Here is a 26,331-nt window from a genome sequence, read left to right as displayed (position 1 = left end):
CCACCACCACCACCACCACCACCCCACCCCTTGTTCTCTGGTGATCAGAAGTGTGCTGGAGCCTGAAAGTTTCTTAAAAAAAAAAAAAAGAATCTAAGACCTATGGCAATACCCAGCTGATAGGTAAATGCTTCTTCCTGGTGGAAGTTACACAAGCGATGCCAAGCTCTGAGCAAGGCTGGTAAGATTTTAATACGCTGTGGCAGCTGTGACTGCTGAGTTGTCATCACCACTGTCATCGTTGCTATTTGGCGGTGAAAACAATAACCAATATGACCACAATAACCAAAGGATATTCTTGATTCAGGTCAGCAGAAACTAGAAAAATGACTAAGAATTTGCTTTTCCTCTATCACAGGAGAAGATATTAGAAGCCGACGTGTACAAAGTCTAAAAGTAAAACCCAAAGGAAGATTCAAGTTCAGGAAACACTCAAAACGGACTGTGGTAGTTACATAATCTGTTGTCACTTTGAGACTTGCGAGTGAAGGGGTGGTGTTTAGCCTGTCAATCAGGTCACAGCTCGATGAGCTCATTTGGAGGTGCTAACGAGATAAGTAGCTTGTTGGAGGCGGGACACAAGAGCACTTTGTGGGAGACGTTGCAGTTGACAAGACACATGGAGCTATGCTAGTGCCCTGAGCTGAAGAAGCCATGTGGAGACCCTGCCAGCACTGAGATGCTTACAGTGCCACTGGATCCACACGACTTCCCACCCACCAGCTTGTGATCTACCTGCATTTGGCGTCATTGCATGTGGTTCATGAGTCTGAAGAAGACTTTATAGATTGGTATCAGACATATGGGTTAACATTGGACTTATGGACTTGATCTGGACTGGGCTGGGTTGTTTTCTCAATATTCTATTGCTCTTGTATCTAAAGCTCTTTCTGATCCACATGAGTGTCTATACATTTTGTTTCTCTAGCCTAGTCAGACTAACACACTGGCAAAGAGTCCCATTTACTGACCGATGAAGACTTAGGAATGATTTCCCCAAATGCATAAGAGACGACATTTTTCTAAAAGGCTATGGTTCAAAGGATGGGTTGGAGTCTTCTGGTTTTGCGTAGGAGAAAAAGGACTTCCACAGTGTTTTGCTAGTTTTTCTTTGCTTGTCACTAACCTCGATGACCGTCCCTATGATTTATGAATAGATCACCGAGTGACTCACTGGTCAAAACCATCCTGCGCAGCAGCCTGTCACCCTCGTCTTCATTTAGGCCTGGGGGCAGAGGGCTGTAGAGGGATGAAGAGTCACCCAGCGGTGTCAGCCAAACTCTCTGGTTTGCCTCCTAAAGAACTGACCCTTGGCCTGATCTGGGCATGGGCCCTCCCTATTCCAATGGACAGCCAGCAGACGCCCTTCATTGCCATTGGCGATGGCACCGTTGGCAGAACATGGATGTAGAAAAACTAATGCCAGCCTTCCGAGGAGCAAAAAGAGTGGCTTAGGATATGCTGCTGCCTCCAATACGGCCCCCTCCTTTCCCCACAGCGTGAGCTCAACGGCAATCTTAGAGATGCGACAAATGGACGTTGGGTATGTGAATGTGTTCAAAACACAGCCCGTGTGCCAGATGGAAGCCTAGTGCCCTGGTGTACAGGGCGGGCAGACACACTGGCCCTCCTCTAAAACAAAGACTGACTGCAGGGAGACTCTTAATAGGCAGCTCCTCCCATTTCTGGTGTCAGCTTGGTCTTCACCATCGGCATGATATCAGTGGTGTCTGAAACCCAAATCCCAGCTGCCCCTGGGTAGCTTCTGATGGGTGGTGGCCCCACCTGTCTCATAGGGACCTTCGCTCTGCAGGGATTTCCAGGACCGTGATCCTTTGGAAGTCGGTCGCCTGGCCTTTCTTCTGTGTGCTGACCACGTGCAGAGAGAGGCCCCAAAAGGGACTAGTGGCAAGAGTGTCTCTCCCTCGTTTGGGCTGACTTCTTCTTAGAAGAGGACGTCAGGTGGGAGCTCAGACGGATGTACACATTAGGTACTCCGTGGCCACTGCTGAATCGACAACCTTCAGGGATTTTTGAAGATGAAACTCCAGGGGCACCTCGGGATCCCAATGTCACTGAAGACCAAATGAGCTGAACAGACAGTGTCAACCTGAACATGAAACATGTGGGCAGGTGTGCCGTAGCTCCAGACACAGCTCTTGTTTTCTCCCTGTAGGCTAAAGGACGCGTGCACTTTGTAGGCTCGCCTCCTTCGGCCCCAGGGTACTGAGGCAGGATGTGGGGGGCTTTTGGGGTGGAGCTGAGTCGCCATCTCCCACGGGCCATGCTGTTGTTGCTGTGCTCCCACCTCCCGAGTCCAGACTGAGTATGCGTTGACTGCAAATGTCACTTGAGTTCATTTCTCCCGAGGGGAAAACACACTCAGTCATGCAAGAGATCTCCTGAAACAAGCCTTCTGCAAGGGAGCCCGGGAAACTTGGACTATGTGTACAGGTTCCACCTTCCAGAAAACCAAACCAAACGCACAGCCATCGACTCATAGGGACCCTTAATATTCACCTGGCCTCCTGAGACACAGAGAGGGAGGGCATTGGGTCAAGGCCACCAGGGGCTTGTCTAGTAGTGGCGTGAGGGTCTCTGAGACCCCCCCCCCCACCTGGACCTAAGTCAGTAACATAAAGTAAAGCCTGGTACTGACTTTACCAACATCACTGCACCAGCTGTCTTAGTCTCCTCGGGGCCGCAGAAGCCGGGCTCTCGGCACCACGGGGAACTCTGCTTGTTTTGATAAGGAAACACAACAAAGGCTCTGTGCCCAAGGTTTCCGCTGGCATCGCGGGCCTCTGCAAACAGACACCCTCTGGGGGCAGGTCTGTGGCAGCCCTCATACCCCCGGACCCCTGTTCTCTTGGCCAGTGCACAACTTGTGCAGCAGGGAGGTGGTCTCCAAAGCTCCTTAATCTCAAGAAGGTGGCCGATGCATGCATCAACACAGGTCATTTCACCAAAATAATGGGGCATTTATGCCGTGTGTGTGTGTGTCTGTGTGTGTGTGTGACAGACAAGAACCCATTGCATGCCGAGTGGAGATTTGGGTATCTTAATAGAGTTGATGGATGCCTTCTAAGGACAGCCATATTTTGGCCTACAGAGTGCAATATTTTTTTTTCAAAGAGGCAAAGTGCACATTAATTTGGGGGAGAGTTGTGTTTCAAAAAGGTTTTTCATCTTTATTGTCCCCCTCGTGCTTCCCCTTCCCCCATGAACATAAGTCCTTGGGTCTCTTGAAGCTGGCTGACCAGTAATATTCGGGACCCATGAGACCCAATGTATCCTGTGTCTCCTCTCCACCTGTCGGGGGCCTACGGCACTGCCCTCTGTGAGTGGGCCACCTCCCTGCGGGTGGTCTGTTTTCCTGCCATTGCTTGTGGGGCTGAAGCAATTTCCTCCTCCGTTTGGATGTCTTTAACCCCTTCAAGAAGTGGCTAAGCTATAGGTATTGTCCGATGTAAACATGCACATGCTTATATCCCTCTTCTTCACCCGACCCCCCACTCCCAACACACACACACACACACACACACTTTTAGGGGGGTTGGGAACCCAAGCCAAGGAAGAAGTTTGCTAGCTTTTCTTGTTCCAGGAGCCCCACTGATGCCCGGATGTGGCCACAGGCCCCATTTCAGAATCAGAATCAGGGGTTTAGAGGCAGAACACAAAGTGCCCAGACCAAACCCCACCGTCCCTGCTGTCACCGAGGCCATTCTGACTGCTGGCCACTCGATGGAGGGTTTCTGAGACTGGCGATCTTCACAGGGGCACACAGAAGTCACCAAGATGCACATGATTTTCAAAAGAAGCCAACGGCACGGAAATTGTTATCCATATCTAAAGACCCTTTTGCGACGCAGAAGACTCAGTGGGCTCTCCGGCAAACGCATGCTGTAACAAGGTCTAAGGGTGCAGTGACTTCCGGCGGTCGTTTTGAAATCATGGCGAGCTTTTACACAGCTTTACGAGGCCAGCACAGCGCTATGAGAAATGACCACGTGATTACCCATCGGCAACCCAAACCCACTGCCTGAAAGTCCATTCTGACACATAGGGACCCCACAAGGGCCAAGTAGAACTGCTCCCTGGGACTTTCAAGGTTGCAAATCTTCACGGGAGCAGAAAACCTCATCTTTCTCTCTCAGAGCAGCTGGTGAGTTTGAAGCGTGGTCCAATGCTTAATACATGGCACCACTAGGGTTGCTAATTCTAGTGGTCTGCTCTCTGTGTTCATCACTGATCGGGATGTATTATTTCCGGAGAAGTTAGTGAAATAACGATGCATGCTCCCTCTTTCTGAGATCCTGGACTTTGGGTTAAGGACCCCCGAGACTCAAGCTTCTCACTGGGGTGCTGGGCATGGCCCAGGGCCCCATACCTCAGCCCAGGCCTCTCAATGACTCTGCTGGGCCCCAGATGCCCCACAGGGCTCTTGTTTCGCATACTGCAATAAGCTGAGATGGGCAACTTTGCATATTTTTTGTGGGAGAACGTCACAGGGGGTGCTCCTTGGGGCATCTGTTTTGCCCTCACTGCTGGGGAAGGGAGGTGGAGTCAGCTGAGGACCGTTAAAGCCTGCCTTCCTTAGCACAAGGGTGAGGGCTCCCAGGCTCCCATGGATAGAATTATCCCTCCAAACTGGCAGGCGAGTCTCTACTGTGTCTTCAAGTTGGGGGAGAAAGAAACCTTTTACCTCTCTCTTTGAAGAAGATAGAATATCTCCTGTGGCAGTTAGATAACCTCCTGCCAACTTGAGTGAAGGGGTGGAGTCTAGCCTGTCAATCAAGTCAAAGCCAATGAGGCCTCTGTGTGGGCATGGCCTTCTCCTGAGGATTCTGTGAACTCCTGTCTTCCTCCCTGGAGGCAGGACACACCCTCTCTGCTTCATATTCCTGTTGACAAGCCACATGGAGACACACTGATGGAGACAGAGCCCTGGAGCTGGAGGAGCCACATGGAGAACCATGCCAGCACTGAGATGCTACCACCGCCACTGGATCTACAAGACTTTCCACTCAGGGGCCTGTGATCTTCCTGCATTCAACCTCATCGCATGGCTGCATGAGTCTCAGGAGGAATTTGTGGACTAGCATCATACATATGGGCTAATATTGGACTTAAGGACTTGATCTGAATGGGGCTAGGATGTTTCCTATATACTTGCTCTTTGATATAAAGTTCTCTCTTACACCTATATGCATGTCAATGAATTTGCTCAATGAATTCAGACTAACATACCTCCTGTTTTTTTTAATTGAGTTTGCCTCTTCCTTACCTCACCTTTCTTCAGATGCTCACCTTGCCGGGCCCCCCTGCTCAGCATGAGCCCCTGGTGGCTCATGGCCCTCGGCTGACGGCAGGCTCTGAAAGCTGCCCATCTGTGCCAGCAAGGGGGGGTGCAAGCGTGTTCCACAGCCCTTGAAAATGTGGGTGAGACTCACAGAGCTCTTGTGGGGACACTCCGGAGAACAGAGAGCTTTCTCACCGGGATGTTAGAACTAGGATGCTAGAACTCAGGCCCGAGGGAGGTGAAAGACATTCTCGGACAGAGAAAGGGCCTTTCCTGTTGGGCGGTGGGGCCATCGTGCGCATTTGCAGTCACGGGGAACCTGCTTTTCACCAGGGAGAGGGTCTGTGAAGGAGGCGCTTAGACGATCCACTCACCAATTTTGCTTCTTGCTTCATTTATGCTTTCTCCCAGCGCCTTTGCTTCGGAAAATCTGGTAGGGCGGAAACAGAACCACCACAAAAAGAGAAAGTTTAACTTTTCCTGTTCATCTTAAAGCAGGCTTTACAAACCAGAGAAATGAGATGTGTGTTAATTCCTGGGACGGTGGATGCTTCGGTCTGATGCTGGCATGGGCTTTTCTGTCTCATGGCCCCTCGTTGTGACTGTTGGTTCAGATTGTTTTGTGATATTAGAAGGCCAGTACCAAGGTCGAGTCATCACAGTACCAAGATCAAGCAGTTACAGCCAGAGAGTGCACATATAACATCCTTTTTTTTTTTCCTGATTATAAAATGATATAGTAGGAGTTGGCAAATGATGGCCCTGAGGCCATAGCCAGCCAGCTGCCTATTTCTGCAAATAAAGATTTTTTTTGGGAACACAGCCGGCCTCATGCATTTATGCAGTCACTGTCTCTCGGGCTGATTTCTCACCACACGAACAATGCCGAGCAGCTGCAGCAGAGCCCGTATGGCCCCCAGAACCCCAAATATCCCCTCTCGGTAAAGTCGCCGATGCCTGCCATGTGCAATCATATCAAATGACATTCTGAAAACACGAAAATAAGGGATGAACTCTAATCCAGAAATAGGCATGGGCAGGTGGATAGCTAGCTAGCTAGTCAGGTGGATAGATAATCCCAGATCGCTGTGTCCGACCACCTTACAGTGCTAACATCACAGCAGCACCGGGACCTTGTGTCCTGGTTCCATTTCACCCAGCGTTTGTCACATAAGCCATTCCCTGCCTTTCTTCTCTGTTAGTCTTGATTGCTGCCTAACAGAGACCCACAATCAGCTGACTTTCTGCTGGAGAAGCCTCCTAAGACACAGTCCACACGAGGGACCTTCAACTGTTGGTGGGAAGCTCCCATTATCTTTCAATTCCCATTTCCCCCACATTTTTTTTTGAAGCCAGCCTCCCACATGAGAAAGACATGGGTCAGTTTCTGACACATAGTAGGCCTGGAAGAAATGTTGAGCTTCTTTCCCTTCCCCTCTTTTCTGCCATGGAAAGCCCATGATATCAAAATTACATAATATACGGTTATAATATCTGACGATGCTACCTTAGATCACGCAGGCTGTGCTGTGAGCGGCCCTGTCAGTGGGTGGGCAGGAAGTAGTCAAGCAAGTGCCGTGGACAAGGTGGAACTTGATCTTGGGTTTTAAGGATGCATAGGAACTTTTAGAAACATTTTTATTATGGGAAGTGTCAAATATACACAAAACAGCACTGTCGTATGGCCCGATATCTACCCACCATTGTTTTTCAGTAATTGCCAACACTTGGGAAACTTTCTTTCAGCTATATTTCCCCTTCATTCCTTCTCCCTTCCCATTATGGATTGAATTGTGTCCCCTCCCAAACTTCTAAATATGTGTTGCAAATCCTAAACCCGTGGGCATAATCCCACCTGAGAACGGGTTGTGTGACTGCTAACCACAAGGTCGGCAGTTCAAAACCAGCAGCTGTGCCTTGGGAGAAAGAGGAGGCTTTCTGCTCCCCTACAGAATAACAATCTCAGAAACCCACAGGGCAGTTCTACCTTCCCTTATAGCAGTGGTTCTCTACCCGGGGGTCGTGACCCCATTGGGGGGTGTCAAATGACCCTTTCACAGGGGTCACCCGATTCATAAAAGTAGCAAAATGACAGTGATGAAGTAGGAACAAAAATAATTTTATGGTTGGGGGGTCACTACAACATGAGGAACTGTGTTAAAGGGTTGCGGCTTGAGGAAGGTTGAAAAGCACTGCCCTACAGGGTCGCTATGAGTCGGCATCATGATTTTGTTTTCTTTTTGACTTTTGTTTTATTTTTGTCTTCATGAGGCAGTATTTGTGTAGGGTATGTCTCAAGTTAATCAGCTCTGAGATACTAAAAAGAACAAATTGGGGCAGAGAAGGAAGCAGAGATGCTATGCCAAGAGTGGTCCCCCAAGGGATAAGGGAATAAGGAACTTCCCCCAGAGTCAATAGGGAGAGAAAACCCTCCTGAGAGCCCGGACTCTGAGGTCAGACATGAGCCTCCAAAGTGTGAGACAATAAATTCCTCTTGGTTTGGTAAAGCCATCCCACCCACTCATGGCATTTCTTCAATCCCAGCCGTAGACAACTGAGATGCTCGCTCCCAACTGCTGGACCCAGCACATCGGAGACACCACTTCCCTCCTCCACCCATGTATAAGTAGGAAGTTGGATGTGTGTGTGTGCGCACATGGAAATGCCCTCAGCCAAGGCCAGCAGGCCACCATGGCTCTGTGATTCACAGAGGAGCGTGAATTATGTCACTGCTATCTGGGACTCTCCGACTCTCTCTGCTTGGCCTGGGGCTGCAGACAGGCAGTTCCCACGCAAAAGGACAGCACTCTCTCTCAGCAGCAGGGATCTGGGGACCCCGGTGTTGGGTCTGTTCTGAAGGGTGCTTAGCGCCATGTCGGATGTGCCCTTTCCTGGGCGCAGGCCTGCCACCCTCCAGGAGAGACTTTCCATGTCCTGCAGTGCCCAGCGAGTTCCGCTCAACAAACAGCCGTGAGGTGTTGTGTTAGTCTGGGTAGATTAGAGAAACAAATCCATGGACACACATATGTGTATAAGAAAGAGGTTTATATACAAGAGCAATTGAACATTGAGAAAACATCCCAGCCCATTCTAGTCCATAAGTCCGATATTAGCCCATATTTCTGATATAAAGTCCTCTTCAGACTCATGAAACACATGCAATGATGTTGAATGCAGAAGATCACAGGCCAGTGGGTAGAAAGTCTTTGGATCCAGTGTCATTGGAAACATCTCAGCACCAGCAGGGGGTCTTTCTGTGGTTTCTCTGGCTTCCGAGGTCTGGTTACGTCCATGTGGCATGTCTTCTGCAGTGTCTCCCAGGGAGTAGCAGAGAGAGAGTGTGTGTGTCTCCTGCCTCCAAGAAGGAATTCCCAGATTTCCCAGATTCTCAGAAGGCCATGCCCACACAGAAGTAGTCTCATTGGCTAGCTCCAAATTGACAACCTAGACTCTACCCTACACTCTTAATCCTTCAATTGATTAGATTAGGTGACTGCACAGGTGTGTTGGGCTCTGCTGGAGCCACTGGTCTTTGCCTGCTGGGCAGGCATAATCTGAGGTTTGGTCCAGGCTCTCCAAGGGATGAGGACTCTGCACTGCGTGAAGGGAGGGGTCCCAAGTGCTTGGCGACATCCCCATTATCTAGTATTGAATGGGATTCGATGGTCAGTCCTAGTTGGACAAATGGCTGCCTCTTCTACTGCCGGTTCTGCAGAGCCCTGCCAGCTTTTGACTTTTGGGAATAAGGAGGCACAGGGGACAAAAGTTGGGTGGTGGTGAAGGCAGAAGAGACGCCATCTCCCTGTCACACTTCCTGGGACAGAGCCTTCAGCCCTGGCAGTGCCTGGCTGTGGCCAGGGCTCTTGGTGGAAGGAACTGCCGAGGCTGGGCTGTCTGTGCTCAAGCGCCCCAGAGGGGCTGGCAGGAAGGGTCAGGGAAGCCGGGAGTGGCTGCAGACTCCTCTGCCACCCCCACAGAGCTAAAAAGGGCTCCCCTCTGCCCCCCTTCCTCCCAGAGGTGTGGTCTGAGGGCTTTCCTGTCTCCGTGAATCCATTTTCCCATCACTCTGCACATTGTCACTGCTCCAGGCCACCCCACCCACATGTGTTCCTGATTCCTGGTTGTCCAGGCAAACTGGAGGAGAAACCGAGCTCTGAGGGCGAAGGGGGGAAGAACACTTGCAAGGAGCAGCTGGAGGGTGAGCAGGAACACGAGGAGGCTTCTTGGGAGGTGAGGGAGAAAGGGACCACCGTGTCCTTCCTTGCCCACCACGCGTTCATGGCTCCCCAACCTCAGGCCCCTTGTTCCCAGTGCTCTGTTCCCTCCTCTGCCCCGCCCCTGACTGACCTGCACTTTGCTGGGAGAATGGGATGGTGGCGGGAGCACCTCTTGATGGAGAGAGCTCAGAGAGCCAACATTCCCCGGGCACGTGGCACGCTGGGCTCACTGCTCGCCCAGGTGGAGGAGGCCTGGTCCAGGCTGGCAGAGGCTGCACCTTAAGGGTGCAGGGCTGGAGGACAGTCCCGTGTGACAGCCAGACCCACCTCTGAGCATTTGCCACTGAGGGGCTCATTTTGAGGGGTGCAGTCCTACGTGGAGCAGGACTGGCTGGGAGTCCTGGACGCAGGAAACATCCCTTACCTCAGGGAAAGGCTTGAGCTGGGAAGGGCGAAGAAAGGCTCAGCCTGGCAGTTTGTGCGCAAGGGATGGGAAGCCCTCATTCCTGGACAACACCTGCTACGCACGGGCACTGTGCTGGGCCCCGGGGAGACTTTCTCACAATGCCCGTGTCTCTTACTCCCCTCCCCCAAATGCTGCTGCTCCGTCTCCTCAGCAGGCTCTCCTGCAGCCCATCTCTGATGCACTGGCGATCCTCAGGGTTTGTCCTGCCTCCTCTCCACTCACTGTCTCGACTGACACCTGCATCTCCAGCCCCTTTTATTTCCTAGCCCTTACAGATCCAATGGCCAACTGACAGGGCTGGGGGTTCAAGTTCTGCCAGAGGCACTGCGGAAGAAAGGCCTGACCATCTACTTCCAAAAAAACCCAAACACACCAAGTCACAGGAAACCCTGTAGAGCATAGCTGACTCTGACCCACGCAGGCAGCCACGGATCACAGCCTGCATGGCACACACAGGAAAGAAGAAGAAAAAGTAGTTTCATTTTTAGTTAGCCTGCAGAGGATTGAAGTTCATGGTCTCCAAAGCAGAAAGGATCACACGCTCTGTAAACACCGTGCCCTCAGTCTTCCGCATTGTATGGCCTGGCCACCCCACTCACCCCCGCGTCCATGCCGGGAACCTGCCCACCAGCCGTCACCCCTTTCTATTGGTCCCTTCCCTGGATCCTGGGGTCTCCTCTCTGCTGTATCTTCCCACCTAGCGTCATACCTAACCGTCTGCCTTCAACAGACCACTGCCACCTCTCTGCCAGGCGGACTCCAGTTACTCCTTGCTCGCTCTCACTACATTCCTGTTACCTGTCTTCTGGCACCTTCCCACAGGTGAGCTCGAGTGAGCCTCCCTGAGTGAGGAGTCCCTGCGGAAAAGGGTGTGTCCATCCAGACAACACTCCTGACAGCCAACTGAGAGGTAGGGGGCTTGAGTCTACCCACAGAAGGCTTGGAAGAAAGGCTTGGTTGATCTACTTCCCCAAACTCGGTGATGGATAAACCTCAGTTCTACCCTGAACCCCATGGGGTTCCCAGGGTCAGCCCAGACAGAAGTCAGCTAGATCTTCCTGAAACGTAAATCTTTTAAGCAGCTTCCAGGGATTGCTAGCACTTGAGCATCCCATTGGGTCACCTTCCTTTGTGAGATAGTTAAAGTTTATTGTGCCAACCTGGCCGATAAATACATGTGGTGTTAATAGAAGGGCGGAGAGATAAATGGCTCAGTGAACCTCGCCTTTCAAGTTCTTGGGTCTCTTGCTTTGTGATGGTCAGACCAGAGTGCAGCTTCCTTAGACAGTTCCCTGCTTCAGCTGGCAAGGTTCGCTTCCTGCAAGACATCCCTGTGGAGATGCCACATGGACCTACCCCGATGCAGCCCTAGGTGCTGAAGCAGCCATGTGGAGAGACCCCTGCCAGTGCTGAGATGCTTACACGTTCACTGACTCGGCTTTCCTCCTGCAGTCAGCATTATAGTGTGTGTTTTGTGAGATGGAGGACTTTGTGGATTGGTGTCGGACATATGGGCTAATGTTGGACTTGTGGGCTTGGGCAGCACTGGGTTGGGATGTTTTCTTGATAAGGACTTACCCTTTGTATAGAAATCTCTCTTATACATATGAGTTTCTGTGAATTTGTTTCTCTAATGTACCCAGACTAACACGCTTTGGAATGGGTACAAACATGGCTCTCTTCCAGTCAGACGAGCACGGAGCTGTCTTCCAGATTTCCTGGCCTAGGTGAGTGCTTTCAGAGCTTCTTCAGCTCATGAGATGGGCGGACACAGTGGCTGCATTCATGGACATTGGCATAGCAACCATTCATTGTGAGGTCAGCGCAGGACCAGGCAGGGGTTCCTTCTGCTGTGCACGGGGTTGCTATGGGTCAGCTGACTCGATGGGACCTAACAACACCACCACAAGGGCTTGCAGTGACCTCAGGGCCAAGTCCACATCTGTGCCCCTGTTCATGCTCTGGCTCCTGTGTCTCCTGCCAACATCTGAGCTTTGTCTCTCACCCCCTTCTCCCCACTTTTCCAGCTGATCCAAGCAGGTGATCCGGCAAGTGTCACCTTGTCCCTCCCCTCGGAGCTGTTGCCTATGCGAGGGACCATTCTCTTTACCTGGCTAATTTTTATCTGACCCCTCAGACTCAGCTTTCTCTGCGTCCCTCGCCTTGCCCTGTGAGTCCAGAGTGGGGAGCATGGCTGTGCGCCCCCCAGTGCTCCGCGCCATTGGGGGATCGGCTAATCATTACATTCCCTTCAGTGACGTAAGCCCCACGTGGACACCGACCATGGCTGGTTCACTCATGCTTGGATCCCCAGAGGCAGGGACAGGAAGCAGGGCAGAGAGAGCACTCAGTCCATGCGTGCTTGAACAAAGAAGACAAGCCAGCGAGTAGGCTTGGCTGAAGGCCATTCGGCCACGTGGGGAGCCACAAGACCTGGATCCCACCTATTGGCAGCTGGGTTTCAGAGCCCTCGGTTCTCAGATTCACTGAGATGCCTCCCTCAGGGCTGGGCTGATGTGGGGAATCCGCCCCTGTGGATGTGGACTGACCACAAGGATCCAGTGGGGGTGTCATCAGGCCATATGCCAGTATCATCCTCCCAGCAAACCAACAGGCTGCACACCCACCATCAGGGGCCTTCCCGGCGGCTGCCCAGTGTCTCATCTGCAGGAGGAATGAAGGATGGACGATGACACAGGGATCTTCAGGCATCTCCAGAAGCCAGCTCCAAGAAGCATCTCGTCCTCCTTAGGTGTGTGGCAGACCTTAGTCCCTGAGGGTGCAGCGGGGGAGGCTCAGGGGCAATTAGAACCAGGGACCCTTTGGGCGGGGCAATGGGCAGAGGCGTGGCTGCTTTTAATCTGCAGGCCAAGAGGAGGTGCCACTGCTCAAAAGCACTCGGCTACCCAGAGCCTCTGCATTCATCAGATGTTGGCTGGGAGGGCTTCCTCGGGTGGGCAGGGGACAGTATGTCCTTGGTGGGGAAGGGGCTCCTATGGTGTGACATCTTTCCTACTTATCTTGTCTAGGACCACCCTAACTTAATAGTCTGATTTTTCCATCGAGTGAGTATCTAACACTCTCCCCCATCAGAGAGGGTGAGAAAGACAGCCTGCCTCTCCCTCACTTCTTTCCTCCGTGAGCCTGCCCCTGACATGGTCCCTTGGCTGCCTCCATCCTATGGCAACGAAAACGGACCATTCATTTCCTTTATCCACTCTAATCCAGTCCATTCTAACCTACAATGTCCCTGTCGCGTGTCAGAGCACCTCCGTGCTCCACAGGATTGTCAGCGACGGTTTTCTTTTTTTTTTTTTGGGGGGGGGGAATAGATTGTCAGGCCTTTCTTGCAAGGTACCTTGGAGTGGACTCAAACCTGTAGCCTTGCAGTTAGCTGCTGGATGCTTTAATGTTTGCACCACCCAGTGGAAGGATTTCTTTCATAGCTCCCTTCTTCTCTCCGTCGAGATGGTACCCTTTCCTCCTTCCACTCGGGAGTTCCTTCCCCGACTCTCCAGAGACCTGCTGCCCTACACGCGCCCAGTGCTGGAGACACCACATGGGTGTATTCTGATGCAACTCGCCCATGCTGGAGACACATGGGTGTAATGGGTGTATTCTGCTTTCTTGGCTGCTAAGATTTTTCAAAAGTTAATTGCAAATAGTCATTCTCAAACAAACAAACAAACAGAAGGACACAACATACACATGCACATACACACACATAGACTCTCTCCCCCCTCCCCCCAGTATATGTGACCAGCATGGTTTTATAGTTTATGGGGATCCCAGTTGTGGAGATTCTAATCTAATCTATTGCTCTCAGAGTTTAACATTCTGCTCTGGGAGGCAAGGTGTCAACACAAAATACAAAACACAACAAAAACCAAATGGGAACACAAGGAAGTTTCAAGCGGGAGCTAATAGGAAGCGGGAGCATCATTTCCAGAGGGTGCCATGAGATGGCTCCCCACCCTCCACCCAGCTTGCCTCTGCGCTGGAGTTTGCTGCTCTAGGCACTGTCTGAGGATCCTACTGTTTGAAGGGCCACTGCTTTTCTTGGCTTCCACAGTGTCAGTGCCTTTAGTTTCAGTGGCACAGTGGTTGCACACTGGGCTGCCACCTGCATGGCGGGCAGTTCAAAACCACCACCAGCAGCTCCGTGGGAGAAAGACTGGGCCTTTGAATGCTGCAAGCAGTGACAGTCTCAAAAACCCACATGGGGTTGCTGGGAGTCAGCATTGAAGCCATGGCAGTGAGATAGGAATAAGCACCAATGGAAGGGCATCTCCTTTTCTTATTCAACGGGACTCCCTGACTGCAGGGATTCTGCTTCTCTGAAAGTCAGCTCTGCCATGATAGAGCCATCGGGAGCCTGGGCTCTGCTATTGGCCAGAGGAGGGTTTCCCGGGCCTCTCTTCAGATTATTATATACTATAAGGATGCGTCATGCCTGGGGAATGTGGCGATTGTGAATGGACCTTGTCCTCTACGGAGAAACCCAGCTAAAGAATTGGCCCGCAAGCTCTCCTTTAGCAAAGGGCAAGCAAGCATCCCCGTGAATGTGCCAACACCTTGTTTCTGTCGCTGCAGACAGGGAGCACGACTCAGAGCTTCCAGAGGCTCCCTGTGAGGGCTGCAATGGATGCCGGGAGAGAGCAGAAGAAAAGAAAAATCCCTCTAGTCAGTAGCATGGGGAGCATGGCCAGTGGTTCCTCTCCTGCCCCTGTCAATCAGTACTCTGCAAGGGGGCGAAGGGCAGGAGAAGGGACCCAGGACAAGCCACCGCCTCAATGTTTGGACTAAGAATCCAGCTGCTAGAGGTTCGTGCCCAGGGGGTGGTGCATTAGCTTTAAGCCCCCTTCTCATGGCACGTTGCCCACATGATGCCACAAGACCAGAGCCAACCACAGCGGCAGAGCGACTAGACATGAGAAGAAGGGAATAAGATGGTTGCAGAAGGACGACAAAAAGGGGAGTTTTAAAAGTAAATTCAAATGCACTGCCATCACGTCAATTCTGACTCATAGTCACCCTACAGGGCAGAGTAGAGCTGCTTCCTTGGGCTGCCCAGGAGCAGAAAGCCTCGTCTTTCTTCCGTGGAACAGCTGGGGCTCTGAGTCCACCTGCTCTGGTCCCAGCCCGCCCACAGATGGTCCTCCTGACCACTAGAGGGCAACGGACTAGTGTGAGAGTGATGAGGGTTACATTTCCTAAGAGAATGGTGGCACAGTACTCCCTCAGTGAGCGGCTGGGGGCAGGAGCTTCATTTCCCTGCCTACTACAGGCGCGCTGGTGTGCTGAGCTATTTGCACCTGTGAGCAAGTAGCATCCAATGACTGGGCCATCTCCATCCATGCAAAGCAAAGTACCAGTGCTGAGGAGAGGGGCAGGTCCTGGGCTATCCCCGCCCTAGCATTTAGTTTAACTTTAACCATCAGCCTCACAGTAACGTCAAACAGATGCAGAGATTTTTAATGTGGGTTGATCTCCTGGCTATTCATTTGATTGAAAAAGACTGAACAGAAAATCTCAGCAAGGGAAGCATTGTGTGAGTCCCATGAACACCCTTGCACTGTGGGGGGGTGGGGAGAGAGAGAGAGAGAGAGAGAGAGAGAGAGAGAGAGAGAGAGAGAGAGAGAGAGAGAGAGAGAGAGAGAATTATTTGCCAATGGGTTGTGCCAGAGTTAAGCGAGGTCTATGAGAGAAGGCTTGGGAAGACCACGGCATCCCCACACCTGCCCACCCCCATCTCGTCTCCCATTGAAAATAGACCTGAATTCAAGGAGACAGGCCAGGATCAGGAACGATGCCAATTCTAGAATAAGAGAGATGGAGTTTTGTGTTCTGCCTAAGCCAGTGGTATTAAAACCTTAGGGTGCAAAAAGCAAGCACCTGGTCATTTGTGTAGTTTAATCCAGAAGTTCTAGATCTGACTATCTCTGGACTCTGTCTGGGTCTGCAGTTCTCAACCCTGGCTGGGTGTTACAATCAGCTCTCAAACAAAAAGATGCTGAGGCTCCACATCGGCCCAATGCCAACAGACTATCTGCAGGGGTGGGGGTAGGGGGTTTTTGCACTTAAAAAAGCTGCATGGATAATCTTAGTAAGAAGAAGGGGTTGTGAATGACTGGTTTAAATGAAGACATCTCAGGTCTAGAGACAGCTGTGGGTTCTCTGGAAAACTTTAGACAGTCTAACTCAAGTGAGACTAACTGACGATGCTAGAAATACATGGCTCCCTGTTAGGGATGAGTGTTGTCCTGGATTCCCTTGCTGAGACGTGTGCGGATAAACTCATGTCCACGTTTCTAGGGAGGGGGTCCCCAGCCTTCACTAGATCCACTTTTTTCCCACCCAACTCCCTGGTTGGTTGGCTTGGTCGATGGACTCGTTGTTTCCTCCCAGGTCCTGCACCTTATTCTTCTTCCCCACAGAGACAGCCCTTCCTGTGTGCTAAAGCACAAAGGATGGACTCCTTAAAAATGGATGGCTTCAGGTGCATTTACTTATAGTTTCCACAAATCCCACATTCTTCCTCAGCACCATGCTGAGGACCACCATGTGCTTGTTGGTGTGTGTCCATCAAAGCTATTGCTCCTAATTGTCAGCTGCTACTTCCCAGTATTTTTCTATCTGCCCCACCTTCCCAGTGACAAACAGCCAGAACATCTCCAGGTCTCCTAGGCCCCAAGAGTGCTGCCACCAACATCCTCAAACGCATTCCCTATGGACCTGTGTGAGGATCTCAGGACTGGGATTGCTGGGAACGGGGTGTCTAGAGGACTTTTGACTAAGAACGTCTAGCTTCTCTCTAGTGAGGAGGCTTTGGTTACGGCCCATGCCCTTCCCTGGATTCCTATAGTGGTCTATGTTCTCCAACTCAAAGCCACTGGTTAATAGAGCAGGGCCCTCCATGCTGCTTGCTTGCCTCGCTCTCTCTCTCTCTCTCTTTTCCTATTTGCTTTCCTGTTTCCAGTGGTAGCTCTATTGAGTCCTCATCACCATCTTCAAGTCGGCTATCCTACCTCAATTTCTTTGACACAGAACAAAAGAGAGGTCAACTTGAATTTTCTCCCTCCATGTCTAAGCTCACCAGTGCCAGCTCCACCGTGATTCTGTTGGCCGTTGGTGCTTCTTTTCAGGAACGACCGTCTCCCGAGCTCTTGACTCTGCACCCACCTGTCTCCCTGAAACCTCCCTGTGCCCACTTGGGCCCTTGTTTCTTTCTCTCTCCCTGGCCACTGGCTTGCTTCTGGCCAATTCTCTTCCACACTCCTCAAAGCATTTTGAAAACTGGTATTTTGTCTACTATAAGCACAATGATATTGCTCTCTGGGTCACCTAGTCTCCACCCTTCCCGCTCTGCACAATAGTCTTCCAGTTGCCAAATCCCAAATCCATGCGCACTTTCCCGCCCCCTCCTGCTACTCTCTTTCTAGCACCAGGCTGCGCTGACTCCACACTTCTTGGGGCGGTGTCTTCTCTTGGTTTTCAGGAAATGATTTCGCCTGGTTCTTCCCGTTCTTCCGTCTGCTCCTTCTCCGTCTCCTCCACAGCCTCCTCTCTTGCTGCCTTTCCTTTACAATCCATTTCCCTAATGGTTCTCTGGTTTCACCCTCTGGGCCCCTGCCCTTCTCCAAGTAGTCTGGAGAGAGCGTGTCCGCTTCTTTGGCTTCCTTGAATCCCTATTTACAATCATAGGCCTCTCGAACCTCGATTCTGCTTCAACGCAATGACTCGTCTTTGCAAAGAGACTCTGAGCTTCGATCCAGGGTCCCGTGCGCTGTAGGAGAGCTGACGGTTTGCTGTGCTCTGAGGATATCCATCTAATTCATGAGTTGGCTGAGACCAATGATATGCTTCTAAGTTATCATTTAGCCTGAAACGGGTCCAGAGCACAGCCTTGTTTGGGAACTTGCCCGTGGACAATCCTGCCTGCTCTGCTTTGGGCCTGGCAGAGCGCAGCACAGGCCCCTGGGGTCTTTGACTCAGAAGTGCAGGAATCCTCTCCGGATCAAGACTATAACTCGATCCCTAGATTCCAGCCCCTGCCTTGGAAGCCATCTGATACGAGGAGGGTCACAGGCTAGTGCGAGTGAATGGATCATGAGAGGCCTCTCCGGATCAAGACTATAACTCGATCCCTAGATTCCAGCCCCTGCCTTGGAAGTCATCTGATACGAGGAGGGTCACAGGCTAGTGCGAGTGAATGGATCATGAGAGGCCTCTCCGGATCAAGACTATAACTCGATCCTAGATTCCAGCCCCTCCCTTGGAAGCCATCTGATACGAGGAGGGTCACAGGCTAGTGCGAGTGAATGGATCACGAGAGGCCTACGCTGTCCCTGATGGAGCTTGGACTAAAAAGTTGCTTAACCCAATAGTATGGGGATGACAAGCTTCCACATAGGCAACAAGAGGGTTGGGTCTGGCTGGAGACCATTACATTTGGAACCAAATAAATGCTTTATCTTGCCTTCAAAAGTGAGGCTGGTGGACCGGATAGGGCAGAGGCTCGTGCTTTCGCTAGGCTGGCCGGGCCAAGCCTGGGAAGACCCGCTGTTGTCGGGACCGGCCTTACCTCTGTTTCAGGATCTGCTTGTTGTCTTCGAGGGTAATGCTGTCAGCGTGGTCCCGCTTGAAGATTTCAAAGGCCTCCTGGCGTCCTAAGGACATTTCTTCTCCCATCCCTGTGTGAAGAAACAATGGAATGGCTTCCGTCGCAGCAGCATCGGGAGCCTGGGAATTTCACTGCCTCTTTAGTCAGACCACATAGTCAGCCCCAGCTCCAAGAGGCTCACAGCTGAGAGGCTCCTGACCAGACAGGTGGCCCTGAGCACTTCCAGCTGGCTGCAGACCCACTCACTGGGAGGCCCTCCCGGCAACAGTGGCTGTGCCCTGCAGGACTGCCGTCCATGTGACTTGGGGAGGGGTGGTCTGGAATGGCTGGCGGGAGGACCTGAAAACCAGCTCGGGCAGCCCTGGATTGCTGAGAACATCTGGAAATGCACTTTCTGCTGTCACGCGTTGTCATATTGCTCCTGGTGTCCCTGTCATGCCCCATCTCAGTTTACTTCTAAATGTCCCCACCCTGCATTGCCAGGCCTGTAGCTGAAAGACGTGTAATTGTCCCGAAAGATTTAGAAGCCCAAAGAGACAGTTCTTTGTCTCCATAGGCCATGGGCCTAGGCTCTTGTGGGCCATGGTTAGTGAGAGGCCTCGGTTTTGATCCAGGAATGGAGGTTCTCAATTTCAAGGTCATGAGCAGACAATGGCAGATGTTCTTGGTTTCCATCAGACATCAGCATCTTCTGCCACCGTTGCTACTCGAGGTTAACCCTCAGGGCTGGGACCTTCTCAGGGTTTAAATCCCTATACCTGGACCCCGCTGTGCCTATAAATGGCTTTGTGGGGAGGGCCCTCTGAGAAACAGGTGGCACGAACCCTCCCGGCACAGGGTCCTCTTCCTCACACCCTCCCAGGGTGGGTGTCAGTGCTGGTGTGGGCCTGGGACTCCCTTGGGGCAAGATGAATTCCTGGCTGGCTCTGGGATGCATCTGTGACGTCCTCTTTAGATGCCTTGGCCCTGGGTTTCCCTTGTGGGGGAAGCCTTCCTCCACATGCACATTCAGTGCTTTGAAGCCCTGGCTGAAGTGACCACCCCCATGAGGCTTTCCCTACCGCCCACACTGAGTGTTCCTTGTCCATACACCCACAACCAACTGTGTGAGTCCGGGCAGAACAGAGAAATACACCTACAGAAAGTCAGATGTGTGTAAGGGAACAGAGTTTCATATAAAGGGGAAGTGTACATTAAGAAAGCATCCCAGTCCAGTCCAAGCTCATAAGTCCAACATTAGCCCACATGTCCAACACCGATCTACAAAGTCCTCCTCAATCTCACAAAACACACAGAAAGATGCCAACTGCAGGAAGAAAGCCAAATCAGTGAGCATGTAAGCATCTCAGCGCTGGCAGGGGTCTCCACATGGCTGCTCCAGCACCCAGGGGTGCATCAGGGTAGGTCCATGTGGTTTCTCCTCAAGCATGTATTGCAAGAAGTGAGCCTTGCCAGCTGAAGCAGGGAACTGACTGAGGCAGCTGCACCCTGGTCCAACCATCAGAGAACAAGAGATCAGAGAACTAGAAAGGCGAGGCTCACGGAGCCATTTATCTCTCCGCCCTTCAATTAATCCCACATGTGTTTATCAGTCAGGTTGGCACAATAAACCTTAACTATCTCACCAACATTTCCCAAGAGACACTGAGACTTCACCTGGCAATCCCTTCTGGTGACACATAAGTCTCTCAGCGGGTGGAGATAATGTTGTTGGCTTTGTTTATGAATCCGTAATGCCATGTTCAATGCCTGGCCTTTAGAAGGTGGCCAACATAAGTCTTTTACATAAACCAGGTCAAGCAAGAACTAGGAATGATCGTCATTCTTGCTCTAACTGCACGGGAGCCTGGTCGAGGGTTCTGGTGGTGCCTGGTGAGGTCTGAGGTTCCGAGATGCATTTAGATGGGTTGCATACCGCATCCTTTTTGCCTGGAAAAAAAAAACCAGCGTCCCATCACCCAGCCTCAGGGTGAGGAGCTGGACCAGCCCATCTGATACCAATTTAACGGTAAAAACAGCACCATGAAGAATGTCTGAATGGTGAGGCACACAGAGACATCCGCCTTCTCCAATCAGAGGCCAACGGGCACAGCTCCGTCCTGTCTCCACATCTGTCTTGCACACTCCAGAACTGGGTGGGCCTGGGAACAGGAGACTTTGAAAGATGACCCAGATGCCTGAGGGACATTTTAACAAGGGCCACTTTTCAGCCAGCAGCGCCCATCGGGAGCCAAGGGACTCATTCCACACATCCCTTGCGCCTATGTATGCCTGATCCTAACAACACATGTCTTTCACGGCCTAATAAAATATCCACACAGGGAAGAGGGGATGGGAGTCTCCCTGGGGAGAGACGGGGAGGAGAGAGAGCTGCAGGGGCCAGGGCGGCATCCCCAAATGCCTTCTCACAGGGGTGGAGACAAAGAGGCTCCCCCAAACCAGTATTGCTCAGGGTGAGAAGCAGGCTGGAGGATGGCTCGAAAGGCAAGACAGAGGCTCTCAATGGGCTTTCCACCCCAACACTCTCCTTTCTTTGTGGAGTGGAGAGTCAGGACAGACCGGGGGCGCGGGGGGGTGGCACGTGGAGGCCTCTTGGCGCTGGTGGCAGCAGGTCCTGACATAACAATCCACAGGAAACCCCACATGGAGCGACGGAGCAGAAGGGACTTGTGTAGAGGAGACAGCCTGAGGGAGGTAGTCTGGGATCATTCTGTGGAGAATCTCGAAGGTCAAGCCCCAAGGCATCTGGGGCCAGTGCCAGAATACCGTATCTACAAGGCACCCATTTTCAAAGACGTAACATGGAATCAGGTGCCTGGTGGTGATTTAGAAGGCACTGAGGGATCCTGCCTGGCTTTCTCCTGAGGAGTACGGCATTGATTCCCCTCCTGCTGTGACGGAGGAAGTAACCGGAATAGCTCTTTCATTGTGGTGCCCACAGGTAAATGGAATTACGGCTATGATCCTGAGAGCTGGGGTCCTAAGTCTTTGCTTAGAGAAGTCAAGGTCAGATGGCTGGTGATGGCCCTAGTCGGAAGGCAACAGGACTACGGAAGGCCCAGATGCCCCCAGAGACCTTATGGGCGCCTTCCAGAGGGTGGGGCGGAGCCTCCACAGAGAGGACGTGTGAAGGGCATGTTGTGGGCAGCTGTAGTGTGTGAGTCCTGCCTGGGTCCCACCTCAGTCACTTCTAGGCCATCCCCACTTGACTTGTGCCAAGTCTACAGCCAGTTCTTTTGGATTCTCCTCTTGGCCCCACTTTAGGTTCTCCTATGATGTGAACGGACAACTTTCTATGCATGGAAGACAGAGCATTATTTCTTCTTCCATTTGAAGCTTTGAAACACGGGTTCTTTCTCAGATGGAAAGCTCACACGGGGCATATTAGAAAGAGCAATAATCATCCACCTCTTTATGTACGCTGTTCTTTAAAAATCTGATTATTATCCTGTGAGCAAAACCAACTTTTAATTGTGGATGAGGTGGAACTTTACATTTCTGATCATCATTTGTGTATTCAACAACCTGAACTACTTATTACACCTCCCAATAGTATGCCTTGTCCCCGCCTTCCTCCCCCTTCTCCCTCTTGTAGTATAATACGCTCCCCTCCTGCATAAATGTTAGCCCCTGCCAACAACTCCCAGAAGGTGGAGTAGGGGTTTTGAGTTGGGCTGCGATTGTGTGGTGGGCAGCTGGAGACCACCAGCAGCTCCGAGGGAGAAAGACGAGGCTTCCTACTCTTGTCAACATCACAGTCTTCCGGACCCACAGGGGGCCGCTCTGAGTCCGCATGGCCTCGATGGCAGTGACTTTGATTTTGGACCGTCTAGCCCAGCGCTCAGCAAACCATGGCTCCAGAGCCGGATAGGGCCCTTGAGGTGCATACACGTACGCTCTGCAGTAAAGTTGAAAATGAACATAACACGACCACAGTTCCATGTAAAGGATAGTATTGAGATCATGGTGACTTGGTTTGTTTTGTGACAATATATTTATGGCTCTCGAGTAATTTTTAAATTGTGTGAGGGACAGGACTGGCTCTTCCGTCTCAGAAGTGTGCCGAGCCCTGGTCTGGTCTATGGTACCTCTTCTCTTCTGTCCCTCAAACTCCTGGTAGCCATCAGAACCCATTCAACCCTTTGTATCTATTTTCATAATGTTTATCTCAGGCATCTGCTTGGCACGTGCCCGAGAAGCGAAATGAATGGGAAGATTAATATGAGGAAATGATTTTTTGTCCTTTTGGAAAACAATTTGCTGAACATTTTTGTTCGACACAAGTAACATGCCTGGCACTGGGAAACAGAGGGAAAAGAAAGGAAGGAGAAAGGGTCAGAAGGAGGGATGGAAGGCCCTCTCCACTGGAGGGAGAGAGAGAGAGAGAGAGAGAGAGAGAGAGAGAGAGAGAGAGAGAGAGAGAGAGAGAGAGAGAGAGAGGCAGGCTGCAGGGAGCTTGTGAACCTCGCCTGGCAGGATTCTGAAGGCTGAAAGAGCATTTTCCAGAAGAGGAGGAAGGAGTGCCAGGGTGGAGCAGGCAGGGCTGGAGTGTGAATTAAGGGACGACTGCATTCAAATGGCTGATTCTGCTCGCTGAGAGATATAACCTTGGATATCAGAAAAACGCATGTCTTAAATACTCCACGCTGCGCAATGTCCCTAGAGCTTTCCCACAGATTATTCTAATTAAGTTTCTCCCTGATCCCTGTTAATGATTTCATTTTATAGAGGAGGAAATGGAGGCTCAGTTAAAGCAACAGCGGTAAGGGAGTGGAAAAGGCCCAGCTCTTGGAGGAAGGCATCTCATGCTGTTTGCCCAGTTTTTCCAGAGAAGGAGAGGCTGATGGAGGAGAGCAGAGGGCGGGGCTCGAGATGACCGGGCCACAGTAGATGGATTCACATGACTGACCCGGCTCCTAACGTGGCCAACACGTCGACATTTTTTACAGTACCACCGAAGCGAAACCATGAATGTTGCTGTGTGCGTGGTTGACTTCATTGCTAAGGTGTTTGAGTATCATTTCTAGAATTTTTGCGCTCTGGGGATATTTGTATAAGGAGCCCTGTGATGCCGTGGGCTAAGTGTCGGATGGTTATTCGAAAGGTCAGCAGTTTGAACGCACCGGAAAGACGAGGCTGTCTGCTCCTGTAAAAATCTCAGGAGCCCTAAGGAGTAGCAGCTCTACTCTCGTCTGGGGGTCCTTAGGACCTGGAATCCATCCCATGGCAGTGGGCCTTGGTTTGGTTTAGGAATATTTGTCAATTTTGTCCACTGTAGTTATTTCTAGCACCTGTCGCACAGAAGAAGCTCAATCGAGAGGTTGTGAGTGAATATTTTAGATGCTGATATCCTTCTTTGTGATATGCAACACACTGTGGTACTATGTGGGATGTGGCCCAGGAATCCTTTGCTCTCCTGCCTCACCATGATGCTCCAGGCCAGGTGAAGCCGCAGGAGGGTGGGTATAAATTTAGAAAGTCAACATCATCCTCTTCCCACTACCTGTCACTTTGCTGACCAGCTCACCAATTAGATATGAATTCCAACTCCACATGCCTTTTTCAGAAAATGCAAATATTCTCGATGGCATCATTGTTTTAGGACTAGCAAAAGAGAAAAGAAATCCCTGATTTGGTGGCAATTAACTAACGGGAAACATTGAAGGGACTTCCGGCTGGTGCCTGAATCCGTGGGGGACTGAGCCTGACGGGGAAGGAAGGCATGATGGTATCTGAGATCAATGTGAGCATCCTCTGTGAGACTCAGCGATTCATCAAGGCTCAGGACCTGCTCATTTCTCTCTCTTAGTTATTTCAGCTACTTTCAATTATAGGTACCAGTGTTGGAATCCAGAAAATACAGATGACTCAGGGAGGCAGACTGACTTGCTGAGTCACAGGGCTGCTTAAAACCTTAAGGAACACAGGGAGGAAGGGGGTGCATAAATGCAGGTACCTTGAAGGGACTGCCATGGGTGAGTTGTAACAGAAGGTGAAAGGATAGTTGAATGTAAGACTGCGATGTGTTCTGTAGACCTTCACCTAACTCACCACCAAACTTAAAACCCAAACCAAAGATACCCATGAAACGAAACAAACAAACCCCAAACCCTAACCCAACAGAGATCCTCAATCTTGGTCCCCAATATATGACAACCACAATTCCAGGTTCTGGGTTGGATGGGAAATATTTACAAGTCCCAAAGGTACAGTTTCTTCTCCGGGAAGCAATGACAATCTGAGATAGTTTATTGTGCCAGCCTGGCCGAGAAACACAAAGTGGGATTAATTGAAGGGTGGAGAGATAAATGGCTCCGTGAGCCTCACCTTTCTTGTCTCTCGCTCTTTGATCATTGGACCAGTGTGCCTTGCTTGTTCTGTGGTTCAATTTACAGGCTACACTACCTGTGGGACGCCTAGCCTGCGGACTGTGTCTCTGTAAATTTAGGTCCCTTTAAAACCACACGATTGGAATGTACATCTCTGGAGCTGGGGACTGACGGTTGGTGACCTGGCTGACGGTTGGTGACCTGCTTGCTGTTTGCTGCCTGTGCTGGGATAGTCTAGCTCTCTCTACAGAGGACTACCTGGCGGCCCTCAAGACTTGAAGGACTGCCAGTGTCTCACAACTCTCTCACGGGAGTGAGTTGCACTGAGCCAATGGTACTGCTTTATAATTTAACTGTTCATTTCTTGTATTATATAGCTATCTATCTGTATATAATTTCACAGTTCATTTATTCTGTTATATATCTATCTTTATAAATATATATATATATATATAAATTACTACCACTCTGGTTTTGTCTCTCTAGAGAACCCTGTCTAACACAACATTCCCTAAGGCGCTTTCAGAATTAGCCCTGAAGTCGGGTTTTTGGAAATGTTGGGTAGAGAAAGGAGAAAGTGTTTACCCAATGGTCCGGTACTCATTGATCAGTGTGCGGGCTCTCTCTCTTTTTTGTCATCCTGAAATCCCATTCTTTATTTTGTTAAAGAACACCAAGCCCTTTCCCCTTTCCATCCAACACAGGGATCCATGGAAACCAAACGGGCAGGGAGCACATCGGAAGTGGAGCGTTTACGCTCCCGCTTTTGGACCTGCTGTCTGATTTCCTGTCGTCTGGGCTGAGTGGGCCAGAGCTCGTTTTCCTGGCTGCTCCCAAGCAGCCTACTGCTGCTGAAGCTATTGCTTACAAAATGGACAAGGGCGGCATGATGGAGAGTTGTGTCGTTCATGCTGAAAAACCATTTCCTTGTCAGAGCCCCAAATATATTTTCCTTGGGAAAGACAGTTACTCATGTGGTGTCTCAGTTCCCTCTGAGCCCAGAAGGAAGTGGGGGTGGGGCGGGGGGAGCGGGGGGAGAAAGACCAACAGAGAATGGTGCAGAGCAGGAGGGTGCTGGGTTATGACGGGAGAAGGGGCTGGGGGCACGTGATGTGGGGCTTAAAATATGAGACAGTTCAGAGCTAGATGGACAGAGAAGGCTGGTGGGCATAGAGGGGGAGCTCAGGGTGGGGGGTTGGTGTTGGAAGATTTGAAATGGAACACAGGTGGGGGCTGGCTTGGATCTAGTGCTGTGAGGAAAACCTACCGTGTGTGCAAGGCAGACCTTCATGTATGAAGGAGACACGCCACGGGCAGGGTAAAGTATGGTGTTTGACAGTGGATCCTGTATAGGCCGAAGTTTCCCAGTCAATGTTGACAGAAGTGAAACCTAC

The 26,331-nt window shown here is 51.1% G+C and overlaps 1 protein-coding gene across 1 annotated transcript in view; it reads right to left on the bottom strand.

The window, feature by feature from the left end:
• Positions 1-18,676, bottom strand: part of LOC142452515 (kinesin-like protein KIF6) — a 134,449-nt gene extending 115,773 nt beyond the window's left edge. Inside the window, exons 1-2 of the mRNA XM_075553796.1 lie at positions 18,570-18,676; positions 5,677-5,732 (exon numbers count right to left, since the gene is read on the bottom strand). Of these exons, the coding sequence (XP_075409911.1) occupies positions 5,677-5,732; positions 18,570-18,676 (163 nt within the window). The remainder of the gene's footprint in view (positions 1-5,676; positions 5,733-18,569) is intronic.
• Positions 18,677-26,331: the final 7,655 nt, after the last annotated feature.

This window comes from Tenrec ecaudatus, chromosome 7, assembly GCF_050624435.1.
Source record: "Tenrec ecaudatus isolate mTenEca1 chromosome 7, mTenEca1.hap1, whole genome shotgun sequence".
NCBI classification, from domain to species: domain Eukaryota; kingdom Metazoa; phylum Chordata; class Mammalia; order Afrosoricida; family Tenrecidae; genus Tenrec; species Tenrec ecaudatus.
This window is presented reverse-complemented; position numbering and strand designations above follow the sequence as displayed.